Source organism: Ipomoea triloba, chromosome 15 (genome assembly GCF_003576645.1).
Source record: "Ipomoea triloba cultivar NCNSP0323 chromosome 15, ASM357664v1".
Classification (NCBI taxonomy): domain Eukaryota; kingdom Viridiplantae; phylum Streptophyta; class Magnoliopsida; order Solanales; family Convolvulaceae; genus Ipomoea; species Ipomoea triloba.
Window position 1 is genome coordinate 1,297,579 of NC_044930.1, and position 15,950 is coordinate 1,313,528.

The following is a 15,950-nucleotide window of genomic DNA, read 5'->3' on the forward strand; positions in this document are numbered from 1 at the left end:
TTAACTGTAAATTTTGGTTCTTTCACCTGGAATTAATTCTTGGGATTTTTGTTCAAGTCTAGGTTCTTGCAAGTTTTCAGATTCCAGGGAATCTTTGTCAATTATTGAAATAGCCACTACTACTTCACTTTCCGGGGAATCTTCACTCTCCGGCGGCGGCGAGGGAGATTTCTCCTTCGGTTTCTTGAAACCAGCTTTTTCCGAGAGCTCGTCGACGGATTTCGAGATCTTATCCACGCAGTTAACGATGTCGATCAGTATAGACGTAACCGCAGCACACGGTATGATCTCGAAGAGCTGCTCTGTCGACAATGACGAGCTACGAAACACGACCTCGAGATCATTAATGGCGGCTCGGGAGTTTCGTAAGTGGTCTTGGATCGCCGGCGAGGGCTGCCCCATGGTTTTTATGGCTGATGATATATCTTTCAAAGCTTGGCTCGATTCCGAGCACATTCTTGTGCATGGCTCTTGAATTTTGCTCTTAAAACTTAATAATAATAATGTCTGCACTGCCTGATCGTCGCCGGTGTTCAAGTAACCGGAGAGAGCTTGAAGATGGGAAGCACATTCCCTGGCAAGAACTCCAACTTTCAAGTATTGCTTCCATGGATGACGAAATTTGAACTCGCCATGACCAAACTCCCACCATGCAAAAATTGCCTGCATGTTCAATATATATATAATAATTAAACACGGCAAACTGGCAGGGTGTGCACAGGATAAATCCATCTGATCTGGTAACTCTAGTCGGACTACAAGGAGATAAACCAAATTAGGTGATTACCAATAACTGATCGGGTGAAATCAAGAAGACTAATAGGTGCTACTTCTGAGAGATAAACTTCAAATTTTCTAGTTATCAAATCAATAGTGTTTTGTATTTGAAACTATTGTGTATTATATTTGTTTGGAGGAGGAGATTTTCATTTCTTACCAAAGATTCTTCAGAGGCTTTAGAATTGAATGCTGATTTATAGTCTTGAGGAAATAATGCCTTCTCAGTACTCCCACTTTCTTCACCTTCAACCTTAGGAAACCTAAAATATGCATTTCCAAAACCTGATAAAAAGTCAAATTAAACCATAAATCAATACGGTGGACACTATATTTTGTAATTAAATACACATAAAAGACATTATTAGCTTATGTTTAGGCCGTTAACCTTCCAAGGACCTTCCAAGCTTTTCAATATTTGCAGCAATGAGGTTCTGAAGATCTTCTCCGGCCCATGCAGGGCATACAAGTACGGAAATGAGTATGCATGTGACGCCTCCGATGGCCACCGCGGACAACCGTTGATGAGCAAACTGTATAATCTGCTCCGTCCGGTAGCCGGAGACGGTTACTAAACTGAAGATGAGGATGGATATCAAAACTCCATGGTCATACTTGGTCTTGATACCAGGAATAAATCTCATGAATGTTAATATGGAAGCTGCATGCATGTAGAGTGGACCAAACCAAATCATCACGATACCAATGTTAATAGTATCTGATACAATTAAAAACAAATTGTGAGACAATACCTAGGATGAAAACAAGGATACCAAGAACCACAGGCTCGCCTTTGTCGCCACAAAGGCCACCCAAATACTTAGCTCCAACGCCCATAGCGCCTGCTAGGAGTGCAGCAAAACTCATGTTCAAGCATTTGGATAAGGTTGCACCTAAAAAAAAATATAAAGAAAAACCAAGAATTATACATATTTTTAAGATAAGTTTGATGTGAGACGGTCCCACTAAAAATGTGTAATATTTTTTTGAAGCCTATATGATGATTTCAAAAGGATTATTGAACTCACCAATAGTGAATTCGAAGACGAGGATGACAGTCACAAGAGCCCAGATTCCAGAAGGTCCAAAACCATCATAGAGAGGATTGTAATAGTAGAACAAAGAGTTGAGTGTAAGAGCTACTCCCACTTTAACAGAATGCAGGATTCTTCTTGGGTCGTCCCTCCCAATTTTCTCTGCATTTTTGACCATCTCCACCGCCTTATCCTTCATCTTCCCCAGAAGAGATGGTGAACCAATCCCCATTGATCAATCAACTTTTTTAAAGCAATAATATAATGAATCAAGCAATCAACTCAGAGGAGAGGAGAGAGTATGTATGTGTCTAACACACGCATGCAAATGCAAGAATTTATAGCTTGCAGAAGGGTGGTAGAATGGTAATTTTTTGGGTGATTAAGAAAATTCACAAGTACACTAAGTAAATTCTGCCTTCTAACTTTTAACTGTCAAATAATTACAAAGAGGTAAATCACTATGCCAAACTAAGAAGGCCAATAAATCCCTCTTGGTAGGAGTTAAAATTGTAGTGGTGATGATTATCGAGCCAACTGCCTCAATAACTTGACTGGGTTTTGAATTTGAATATCATATAATATTTTTCTTAATTTCCAAGTAGCTGACTGGACATGGGATTTCATTTAATTAATTACATATAATTAATGAAAAACAATGCCAATTGTCTCACTCAACTTTTGTGATGATGCAACATAATCAATGTTGTCTCATGGCAATCCTCATATGCAGATTTTTCCTATCTCAGACAATAGGAAAGCCCAATACCACAAGCTATTAGTAATATAGTATTATTATTACTAATAAGTGGAAGGTGTAATTTGATAAGTTGTAAATATAATATAATGGTGGAAATTATATTTAAGATAATCCCAACCAATAATCAACATATATGGTCATATGGATTAAGTTCTTTGAGATATATGGTTTTGGACTGATATATATTAATTCAGTGGTTGGCTGTGTCTAAAAGTGTGACCTAATATATATTTCCTACCAAGCTTCTGATCATTATGGTTGATATATATCCCACTTTTTTTTCTCTTCTTTTTTTAATAATCCAAATTTCTCGATTTCACTAGACAATATCTTGAGCCCCATGAACTAACCTCCAAGCTAATGAAGAGGTAAATCGAGTCAAACTAGCTTCAAGACTCAAGACTCAAGACCAAATTATACACTTCTACAGACAAGGAGTCCAACTCAAATCCAAACCACTAATGTTTGTGGTAGAAATCGAGTCCCCACCCTACTACTAGAAATTAAACAAGTACACTTTTTATTTTCTATTTTTTCAATGTCACAAATCACATATTTACATTCACTTTTTTTTTTTTTTGGCTAATGAAGAAAATATCCCACCACTATTTGATGGTGTGTACTTTTCTTTTTTTTTTGGTAAATCTCTCCGTCCGTTTAACGGTCCAAGACACTTGTGGGAATTGAACCCGGGTTCTCTAAAAATTCCTCCTCACAGAAAGAACTCACTTGCCACTCGAACTACCCCACTGGGTTCGGTGGTGTGTACTAGGTAAACCTTTCTATTGTGAAATAACTTGCAAAGTGAAAATTACACAAGTAAATAAATTGAACTAAAAAGACCATGTGTAACATAACTAACAAGAAAATGTTCGTAGGAATACTATGTACATTTTTACGTAACTGAAAAATGGGATGTTAATGGGCCTAAACATGGGATACGCTAAACTTTGGATGAAATTTAACCATCCTTCATTTAAAAATTAGATTTGCTACGAATTAGACAGCCTATCATGGTACGAAAAAGCCCATTCATTCAATCATAACTAGAAAGTAATTTTTTTTTTCTTTTTTTTTGGTAATACGTCAAAGGGGCCGAAAGGTCCCAGTTTAGTAGATTCTTCTAGTAGCAACGCCTTTAATATTTTTTTTTCAACAAGGTCTTGATGCTTTCTGAGAGTTGATCCAGCATCATATATTGTCTCCCACTCACTAGTTTGCCCTTAGTTGGCCAGCCAGCTAGGCCAGGTAGTCCGCACATCAATATCTCTTATCTGACTCATGATGGCTTTATAATCAGTGATCAAAGTATTAGCTTCCAGGCGAGATCTTGACGGCGTGAACCATAGCTTCCAAGTCAGTTTCAACCACAAGCTTCTCCATCCACCGGTCTTTGGCAAGGAAAAGACCCTCTTTCAACCCCCATAGCTCCGCAATGAAGTTGCTTGCGATCCCAACTTTCGCTGTGAAACCCACAACCTAGGCACTGTTGTGATCGCGAATCAAGGCTCCCGCGTGCGGTGATAGCCAAACTAAATACAGTTAGCTTTTCTAGCTCCATCCGTATTGAGCTTGAGGTATCCTTGAATTGGTAGTGTCCAACAAACCCAAATTTGCCTCCCCACTATGGGGTTTAAGGACCTATCATGACCCACCACGTTCTTAGACGATGGAATAATACATATACCGTGTATACATCCAAATAATATAATATTACAACTAGAAAAACTAAATTTACCAACGAAAAATTTGTAAATATTTACTTTAATAATGAAAATATATCGGTAAAACATTTAAATTGTAGCTATTTTTTATACTAAATTTGTTGGCATTTTTGTTATATTTCTTGTAATGTATGGTGTATAATTAATATAGGGTTTATTGGATTTTTTTGTGTCCTTGAAATGGGTAATATTGATCAAATTCGCCTCTGCACAATAGGATGAACCAATCTCGCTTCTAGTTATGTGCAATTTGAGTTTTTGGCATCTTTTGTTATGACAATCAATAGTTTTTAAAATTAGAGGTAATATTTGCTTTACCTCAAAAAAGCAATTAACCTATTAATAGTATATAGCGTGTATGCAAAGGTAATCTCTTTAAAGCATTAAAGTATATAATATAAAAATTTGTACACTTCAAAAAAAAAAAAGTACAACCTACATAACAGTTGAAAAGCAGTCATTAATATGTGGCTGGAGATATATGTCAACTATTTTAGATAGATAATGTACATTGCCTATTTGCCTACATATAATTTTTCATGAATATATGGGATGTCAACTATTTTAGTGATATATAACACAAGGACACTATGCAACTTATTAACATATTATATTGTGGTGTACATTCAAAAGCCAATTTTGTCTTGCATATCCATTAAATATAAAAATTCATACACTTAAAAGTTATATAATAAAAAAAAAATACATCATACTAAATAATCATGAATATATGGGGATGTCAACTTTATTTAGTCCGCATAATATATTTTGACAACATATAACTTAGTTCGAAATCAAGATGGAGTTGAAATATAGCACTCCATAGGAATATAAACCTAAGGTATGAAGCGAGGTATAGAGTTGGACCTAGAATGGAGGGTAGATGACACGAGGTTGTTTAGGGCCACGTGTGTTATTCGCACATTGCCCGGTGCTTCAATTATGACTTAAATTTTGACTTTAAACTCTTAACTAAATTAAAACTTTTAATTAATTTTTTTAAATTTGATATGCATAATAGACCCGTCATTCATCAAATATTACCCATTTCATCCAGGTCAACGTTATTATGACAAAATTTGGGTGTCGAAATAGTCAATTACAATGTTAAGTCTGAAAAGAGACAAAATACTTGTGTTATTATGGAGCTCTGAAAGAATAATAAACTATCCTCAAATAGTCAAATCTCAAGTTGGATTCAATCAATGTGACACTTTAATTTATTAAATGATTTGTTAATTCAACAACGTTAATTTTAAAATTTTTTAATTAGTTCTAGAATAAGATTAGCCAAAAGAATCACATTGCAACTCCATCGACCAAAGCAAATAAATTTTATACTATCCGTACTATTTTATATGAGTTATATTTTAATAAAATTATTTACAATTTAATTTTTAAAATTTAATTTGAAATTACATAATAAAATTAATATATTTAACATTTTTAAAAATTGTTGAGGGAGCATTATTATATATATTAAAAATTTTGAAAGTTTGTAATATTTAAGAAATTGGCTCCTCGTTTTATTTATATATATATATATATATATATATATGTATGTATGTATGTATGTATGTATGTATGTATGTATATGTATATGTATATATATAGAGGCATTCCAAATATGAATTAATCTTAATACATCTATTTACGTTGCATTTGGGAAAATGTTCACAAAAGAACTCTCTTTTTGCAATATATTCTCTCTCATCTCTGATCTCCTATTCGATCTCTCTTTCTTTCACCTTATTATCCAAAAAGCCTAAAAACCTCAATTCATGTCGTTGTTAGGGATGTTCTAATAGTGCACACACTTGAGTACACTATTATACATCTCGAGTGCACTATCAATATCTGTAAATGCACTATCAAGTTATTCTAAATGCACCATAATATAGTTATAATAATATCACCGTATTGTCGACCCAACCACTGATCGAGTTAATATATATCTATCAGTCCAAAACCATATATCTCAAAGAACTTAATCCATATGACCACATTGATTATTGGTTGCGGTTATCTTTATTTTAACTTCCACCATATATTATATTTACAGCTTATTAAATCGCACCTTCCACTTATTAGTAATAATAATATTATATTAGTAACAGCTTGTAGTATTTTGGCTTTCCTATTGTCTTATGTAGGAAAAAAGCTGCATATGAGGTTTGCCATGGGACAACGTTGATTATGTTGCATCATCAGACACGTTGAGTGAGCCAATTTGCTTTGTTTTTCATTAATTATATGTAATTAATTAAGTAAATGAAATCCCAGGTCCTGTCAGCCACTTGGAAATTAAGATAGATATACATACATTATCTTATGTTTAAGTTGAAATTACCTCTCTACCACCCTTCTGCAAACTATAAATTCTGTAGTTGGTGAGGCTGCATTTGCATGCATGTGTTACAACACATACATAGGCTATCCTCTCCTCTCAGTTATTCATTGTATTGCTTAAAAAAGTACATTGATCAATGGGGATGGATTCATCATCTATTCTGGGGAAAATGAAGGATAAGGTGGTGGAGATAGCCAAGAATGTAGAGAAAATTGGGAGGGACGACCCAAGAAAAATCGTGCATTCAGCTAAAGTGGGAGTAGCTCTTACACTCAACTCTTTGTTCTACTATTACGATCCTCTCTATGAAGGGTTTGGGCAATCTGGAATCTGGGCTCTTTTGACTGTCATCTTCGTCTTCGAATTCACTGTTGGTCAGTTTCATAGTTGTTTCAACCTTCCTATATATATATGCTTTATATATAATTCTTGATTTTTGAATTTGCCCTTTAATTTCTCTTAGGTGCCACCTTATCCAAAGGCCTGAACAGGGCTTCTGCAACTCTCTTAGCAGCTGCCATGGGTGTTGGAGCTAAGTATTTGGGTGACCTTTGTGGTGACAAAGGCGAGCCTGTCGTTCTTGGAATCCTTGTTTTCATCCTAGGTACTGTCTCACAATTTATATTATATTAACTAATGGTTGAGAAAGTCTGACTTTGTTATTAAGATCATTAATTATATTATCAGTCCCTAATTAGTATATGTTAATGACTATTTGGTTTCCACTTTATTACATGCAGCTGCCATATTAACATTCATCAGATTTATTCCGGGTATCAAGACTAAGTATGACTATGGAGTTGTCATATTCATCCTCACCTTCAGTATGGTAACTGTCTCCGGCTATCGGACGGAGCAGATTATACAGTTTGCTCATCAACGGCTGTCCACGGTGGCCATAGGTGGCGTAACATGCATACTCATTTCCGTGCTTGTATGCCCTGCATGGGCCGGAGAAGATCTTCAGAACCTCATTGCTGCAAATATTGAAAAGCTTGGAAACTCCTTAGAAGGTTAATTACCTAAACATATATATGCTTTAATTATATGAGAAATTTTTAAATTTACCATACTCAAATTAATTCATGATTGGACCTAATCAACCCAATTAAATGCAATTTGTATGTGTATTTATTATGGTTTGACTTGTTGTCAGGTTTTGGAAGTGCATATTTTAGGTTCCCTGAAGCTGAAGGTGAAGAAAGTGGGCGTGCAAAGGCATTATTTCCTCAAGACTATAAATCTGCATTCAATTCTAAAGCTTCTGAAGATTCCTTGGTAAGAAATGCAAACACACACATATATATAGTAAGAGTAACTTGGACAGAATTGATTCAGCAATCATAAGATTTCAAGTTGAACTCTCTACAAAAACTTATTTAGAGTCAATTGGCTATAAGTAACTTATATTCGTTTTTCTTGTAATCTTTTATCTGTTAAGATCACAAGATCAAGTCCATCAAAACACACTTCCAACTTTACTGTGAATCGTATTACACGGTATAGGACCTATCTATAGGTGCATACATGGAAGGCGCGCTGTCTAATTATTATATTGAACTAGTATTTTTACCCATGCGCACGTGCGTTACACGGGCGATGCACGTGCAATGCACGTGGATTTGTTATAATATTTTAAGAATATTTGAATCAATATACAATTATTATTTAAATTATGACAACTAATGTTATAGAGCGCAATTGAGTTAGTTTGGACAGGAAGTTGTAAAAGTATGATTTTGTTTTTATTAATAGTATATAGATATGTATATATGCAGGCAACTTGTGCAGGGTGGGAATTTGGTCATGGCGAGTTCAAGTTTCGTCATCCATGGGAGCAATACTTGAAAGTTGGAGGTCTTGCCAGGGAATGTGCTTCCCATCTTCAAGCTCTCAGCAGCTACTTCAACACTACAGACGATGATGAGGCCACATTGTTAAGTTTTAAGAGCAAGATTGAAGAGCCATGCACAAGAATGTGCTTCCAATCCACCCACGCTTTGAAAGCTATATCATTAGCCATCAAAACCATGTCGCATCCCTCGCCGGAGATCCAAGACCACCTACGAAACTCCCGAGCAGCCATTAATGATCTCGAGGTCGTGTTTCGGAGCTCTTCATTATCGACGGAGATGCTCTTCGAGATCATACCTTGCGCTGCAGTTATGTCTATACTGATTGACATCGTTAATTGTGTGGATAAAATCTCGAAATCCGTCGACGAGCTGTCGGAAAAAGCTGATTTCAAGAAATCAAAGGCGAAATCTCCGGAGGCGCAACAACAATTGCTCCACCGCGGAATTGTGACGCCGGTTAATGAAGATTCCCCGGAGGGTGATGTGGTGGCGGTTACAATAGATGAAACACCTCAAGATTCCCCGGAATTCGATAATTTGCAAGGAGCGATACATGAACAAAAATCACAAGAATTAATTACAGATGTAAAGATAGGGTAAAACTTGTTTTACTGTCACTAAAATTTAAAGTTAAATAACTATATATTCTGTGGCCATATGCGTGATGGTTATTGTAAAGATTAAATATTTATGTAAAAAGTTATAATAGTAGCCAAGGGCTGTGACAACTTTAAAATGTCTTTAATTTGTGTGTGTATATATATATATTCAACCTACTGAAATAGGTCTCTGCTGAAACTCGAACTCACTGCCTTCTATATGGGAGTGCAACCAAGTGCTACTAAACCACAAGATCTTAGCATTTGATCAAGTTAATTAATTGTAGATTAGATATGTTCTTAATATTAGTAAGTTGTGTAAACAGTAAGTCACTAGAGTTTGTGGTCAGAAAGCACCAGTAAGTAAGGTTGGTGATATTAAGAGAATTCGGCTTCCAAAAAGTCCCTTCTTATGAAGAGAAACTTGGCTTTTATTGTGTTGGTCTAGATTTTAAAGAACACATACCAAAATTTTCGCTAATGAGGGGTATGTGGTGCTAGCTTACAAGTCGATCATGCCATGTGCTTGCGCTTAGGCGACTTAAATTGATGGGATGGTTGAAATAACACTTCACATATCTGTTCGTCTAGGTAATGTTGGTACTTATATATAGCCACTATATAAAGATATGCATTGGAGAATAAACCACACTAAAAAACACTATGCAACAAGCTAATTAAATCAATAAAATGTTAAGAAGAATCAAAACCGTGACCTTTTTCGTATACAAAAATTATACTTCATCACTCAACTATTTCTTACTGGGCATACTTAATTAAATTTTCTAGCGGCTAAAGATAATATCAAATTATTAACACAGCTTGGCTATATATTAGCTAGCTAATTAATTGATTAAAACTGGGTAGCTAGCTAGTAGAATACAAGTTGCTAAGAATAGCCTAACATTGTGTTGTCCAAACCATTAATATTTGTACAATGTTGGCCATGTTTGGTAAATGACAAATATGTCAAAATTTTGACGAATTCACCACTTAACGTAAAAAAAAATATTTGGTAACACGGAAAGTTCTCCAAGTATAGCCATGCATTTTCCTTTGACTTGCTTGTTTGTTTGTTTTTTTTCTTTTTCTAGTCAATTGAGGGTGTGAGGGTGTGGTGCGTCTGAGAGTGAAATTTGAACTCATGTCCTTTCAGACCAAAATCTTAATATGACACCTTAGATCAACTCGATCATCTCAACTCATTTTAATATTAAATTAATAAACTCGAATTGAATTTCACATTGACAATGTCACAAATAATAATTATTTATTCCTTACTTCCTTAGTGGATGCCGTTATATGTAGTTATGATTTATGAACCCGTACGTTTTAATTACTTTCCATTAATTTATGGACCAAACAGTATAATTAAGCTAACTGGATTTCCTTTCTTGAGAAGTTATCCTAATATTTTTTTTTCTTTTGAGAAATTGTACGTGAGAGAAAAAAAAAAGTTTAAGAATATTACTTTTAAGAGAAAATTAAATACAATTTTGATACTTAAGTTATAAAAAAATAATAAAATTCAGTTCATGTGTTATGAGCGTTACTTTTTTTAGACTTTGAATTGGTAGTGAAACACTTTTGACCTTTTTTTGTTGGATAGAAGTTTAAAAAATCAAGTCTAGTATTTTATCATTGAAACGTTGTGCTGATAGTTAAGCAAGTACAAAAAGAAATTTTAAAAAAAATGAAATTGCACCTTTGCTACTAGGTACTAATTATTCCTTTTAATATAATGGTAAACTCTTGATCGGACAATTAATAAATTTTTTATAAATCTTAGTTGACTAGATTTTTGAATACTAGTTGACTAGATTTATAAATGAAAGGAGTTAATTCTATTTTTGGTCATAGATTTATAGGTGACAATCCACTTTTAGTCCTTTTTTTATTAAAACATTCTCATTTGGTCTTAGTATTATTGTAACATAACCAATTTTAGTCCTCCAACAACAAAATTGTTGAAATATCGTTAAATACAAAGACATTTCAATCTTTTCTATGCAAAGTATGTTGAACCGATATATTTTTTTATATTTATTTTTTTGAAAACATTCATAATTGAAGACCGAAATGTCCTTGTATTTAACGATATTTAAACTGATTTGTTGATAAAGGACCAAAAATGATCATGTCACAATAATACTAGGACCAAAAATAAATGTTCTAATAAAAAAGACTAAAAGTGAATTGCCACCTATAAATTTAGGACCAATAATGGAATTAACTCTAAAATTTACCTCATCTTTCTCTTTCTTTTTTTTTTCTTTTTTTTTTTTTTTGGCTCTCTAAATAGCACTCCAACTCGATACTTTTAGTTTCACATTTTAGCGGCTAGAAATACAAACCATTAATGTTCATTATGATGTTTTTTTTTTTAAATTGCTATTAATTTAATGAAGATCAATGGTTTATATTTTTTTTTTACGTTTCTAGTGGCCGCTAAGTTGTGGATTGAATTGTAACTTGAGTGAAATAAATATAAATAGGAGGGATCAAAATTATAATTTTAGCCCCAAGGTATTGGTGTAGTAGAGGAGAAGTTTTACGTACTTGCTTCTAACGACATACAGAGTAGAGTTTAATTTCTGCCATGAAATTACATTTGATTTCCCACTTAACTCCCTCTCTCCAACCAAATGTCCTATTAAATTTTAGATTACTTTTGTTATCTGTTTATTTGGACTTATCATTAAAATTAAGAGTTAATTCCATTTTTGGTCATAGATTTATATGTGACAATCCACTTTTAGTCCTTTTTTATTAGAACATCCTCATTTGGTCCTAGTATTATTGTGGCATGACCAATTTTAGTCCTCCAGCAACAAAATCGTTGAAATATCGTTAAATACAAAGACATTTCAATCTTTTTTATACAAAGTATGTTGAACCGCTATATTTTTTATGTTTAATTTTTTGAAAACATTCATAATTGAAGACTGTAATGTCATTGTATTTAACGATATTTGAACGATTTTGTTGCTGGAGGACTAAAATTGGTCATGCCACAATAATACTAGGACTAAAAGTGGATGTTCTAATAAAAAAGAACTAAATGTGGATTGTCACCTATAAATCTAGGATAAAAAATGGAATTAATTATAAAATTAAAATAATAACTTTAACTAATTATATTAATAATTGTTTACTTATTACACTATGCAATTATTATCTTTTAAATTAATTTTTAAGAGTTGGATGGGTGTCCCATGTGCCTAGGCTAGGGTGGGACTGGCTATCCTTTTCTTTGGTAGGCTTTAACGAGTCCCATCTTGCTAGCACAATCTTTAACAAGTCCGCGTATGAAATTAATTTGACATGGAAGAATTATTATTAAAAATAAGAAAACTTCAACCCTATCATTCTAGGCAAATTATGCTCTGGATTTGAGTCTGGTAAGGTGGACCCATGTCCAAAATGCACGTTTGAAATAACAGTGTGTTTAGTGACATTGTTTCCTCACTCATATTATTTTTTTTGAATATAGAATTATAAAGTTCAAAAATTGTGAATATATATATAGATTTAAAAATTGTGTTATACTGTTGAATATAGTGTTCTGTAATTGTGAATATAGAGTTATGAAATTGTGAACATATAGCTCAAAAATTGTGAATATAGAGTTCAAAAATTATGAATATAAAAGAACGATTTATGAAGACAAACGGCAAGTTATTGGCAAGGAAGGAAGCAATTTTTAAAAATAAAAATAGACCGCGTTGTTTGGAAGCAAAACAACGTTGTTTGACCCGGGTCCATGACATAACAACTGTAGACATTAGCAAAACCATGCACCTATAGCTAGTTTAATCAACAGTGTTCAATAAAGACTTCAAACCAATTAGCATAGTCAAGTACGTATTATTAGCCACAAAATTCAATCAGAACTATACCCATTCCATAGCATAGCATGTTAGAACGACAAGACATATTCGCCTTTATTTGATTTTGAAAATCGTATAACGCAATAAATAGAGAAACGGCCACCAAATTGTAAGTAATTATAAGAGATGAAACGACAATAAATATGTAACTAAAACTGCGTGGACCACAAATAAAAAGTATATTATTTGTGTATATAAAATACATTATCTAGTTATTCTGGGAAATGAAGGATAAGGTGGTAGAAATGACCAAGAATGCACAGAAAATTGGGAAAGACTACTCAAGAAGAATCGTACATTCGGCTAAAGTGGGAGTAACTCTTACACTCAACTCTTTGTTCTACTATTACAATCCTCTCTATGAAAGAGCCCAAATTCGAGACTGTTCAAACCCATCATAGAGGAGATAGTAATAGTAGAAGAAAAAATTGACTATAAGAGCTAACCCCACTTTAACTGAACCAGCAATTCTTCTTGTCTTGGATCGTAATCCTTCCCAATTTTCTATGCATTGGCCATCTCCACCACCACCTTATTCTTCAATTCAATCTCCCCAAAAGAGAGATGAATCAATCCCCATTGATCAATGAACAATAGGGTCTTGTACCCTCAAAATTTACACATTTTAGTTAATGATTAATAAAGGGGTAATACCAAGCAGTACAATATAATGAATCCGGCCAGCTACTGAATTTATAGGGAGGGATCGGAGGGAGAGACTTATAGTAGTGCCGTTTGGAATTCAGCCATGCAACGTGCGGCTGCATTTGCGTAACATGAGATTTGAGCCACCATTATATTTGCGGAACATAAGGTCACAAGTTTAATTTTTTTCTCAACATTATTTTAGTCGAGCTCGAAATATGAGGTGAGCTATTATTTTTTAGTACTACTGATTGTGTTACAATGTAGTATTTGTTCATAACTACTTTTTCAACCTATTGAAGCACAAAGAGTCAACAGTCGCCTCCACTGAGGCTCGAACCCACTATTATCCATGTGGGAGTGTAAACCGGGTGCCACTAGGCCACAAGGTCATGAGCACAGGATGAGCTATTATTGAACATGAGCGAAGGCAGGCAGAGCCAAAGAAATTCATTTCGGCAGCCTAAATTATAACAAAAATTTACAGTAATATATTCAACATCAGCCGATCATATATGATATCATTATGTATTACATAATTGTACCATGTATTATTGATAATAATCTTTAATGCTACTTTATGTAACGTTTGGCATCGATGTGAATGAATAGTTTATAATATTTCACATAACATAAAATAAATACAATAATAAGCTTGTCACTCTTTTATCAATAAAAGTTGTCAATTATTTTGTTGGCAACATTTTTTAGATAAATAATTGATATTCATTTTACTAATTAATTTAATATTCTAAAATTTGAGACCGAGATAGGGAGGAAACTCATAATCACGAATTTAAAAAATAATATTAACATTAATTTTTTCAATTTCAAAACTAATCTTTTGAATTCCCAAATATACACCCAAAAAGTGTAAATAAATAATAAAAAGTTAATTTTATTTTTATCCTAAATTTATAGATGACAGTTCACTTTTAGTCATTCTTTTTTAGAATATCTTCATTTGGTCCTAGAATTATTGTGGTATGATCACTTTTTGTCATTTGGTATTGCTATAATGAAACTAGTGTATGTGAAAAAATTAAACTAAAAAATATAATAATATTGTTAAATGAAACTGAAATGTAATTAAAATGATACATACTTCATAGCCAAGGTTACAAGGTGGATCCGAGTGCACAGAATAATTTGCCGTAAAACTTTTCCACCGGAGGCACTCAGAGTTGGAAACTTTTGGGCCTCAACACTAAACGTAAGTGGGCTTTATTTTGCAGCTAGTAAGCTGGGCTACGGATTAGACAGCCCATCATGCTTGATCCAAACCCTTTTTCCCCCATTTAATTCTTGGGCCTCAACACTAAACGTAAGCGGGCTTTATTTTGCAGCTAGTAAGCTGGGCTACGGATTAGACAGCCCATCATGCTTGGTCCAAACCCTTTTTCCCCCATTTAATTCAATCATAACAAGGAAGTAAATCAATTGTACACTGGAAAAAAAAAATTTATAGCTATCAAATACTTGGTAATGGTAACGGGTTTTGGTGAAAGTATTTTGCATGCTTGTTAGTAGGGTGGAATGAGAATGATTATTAATAGTTGTGGAAGAAGCTGAGGAATGGATGAAACGAAACTCTTATTTTATTAGGGGATGAGTTTTGTAATTAAGGGGTAATAAAAACTTATAGTATCCAGGGCTGATCCTAAGCACGGGCGGGATGGGCGACCGCTAGGGCCCAATGATAGAAGGGGCCCATCCATATATATGCATATATATACATATATCTATTATAGTGTTATAATTATATTAAAAAATAAAAAATTAGTATTATAATTATATTAGAAAACAAAAAATTAAGAATAGATGGGACTGCAGAAAGCTAAGAATTGACGCTTAATTAAATAATTTAGAAATAGAATTGACACGGGGAGTCGAGGATCACCTAATTATCTTTTATCTATTAGAATCGACACCCTAACCAGCTAACTCATTCGTCTGCTTCAATAAAAGAAATTCTCAATTCGATTAATTAACGATTATTCATTTGTTTGCCAGTTTGGGCCCCATTGTCCGTTATAACTTGTAAGTTTTCTTTTATTTGTAATTTGTTCTGTCTTTATTTCCTATTCAACACAGCACACCTATAGGGCAGTAGGGATTTAGTGCTATAAATTTATAATTCTCTAATAAGTAATGTTTATTTGGATAATGAATTTTGTGATTTCTGTAATTTTAGAATTCTAGAATATATATATATATATATATATATATATATATATATATATATATATATATATATATATATATATATATATATATATATATATATATATATATATATATATATATATATATAT

General features: G+C 33.4%; 2 protein-coding genes across 2 annotated transcripts; one reads left to right on the forward strand and one right to left on the reverse strand.

Annotated features, from left to right (window-relative positions):
• LOC116006767 (aluminum-activated malate transporter 8-like) lies at positions 1-2,043 on the reverse strand. Its single transcript, XM_031247257.1, has 5 exons — positions 1,806-2,043; positions 1,530-1,670; positions 1,166-1,438; positions 938-1,062; positions 1-663 (listed from the first exon to the last, which is right to left on the reverse strand). Exons 1-5 carry the CDS (start codon positions 2,041-2,043, stop codon positions 1-3), a joined length of 1,440 nt encoding a protein of 479 aa, XP_031103117.1.
• A 4,738-nt stretch (positions 2,044-6,781) lies between these two features.
• LOC116006768 (aluminum-activated malate transporter 8-like) lies at positions 6,782-9,101 on the forward strand. Its single transcript, XM_031247258.1, has 5 exons — positions 6,782-7,019; positions 7,109-7,249; positions 7,386-7,658; positions 7,802-7,923; positions 8,424-9,101. The coding sequence occupies exons 1-5, from the start codon at positions 6,782-6,784 to the stop codon at positions 9,099-9,101; spliced, it is 1,452 nt and encodes a 483-aa protein (XP_031103118.1).
• The last annotated feature ends 6,849 nt before the right edge of the window (positions 9,102-15,950 follow it).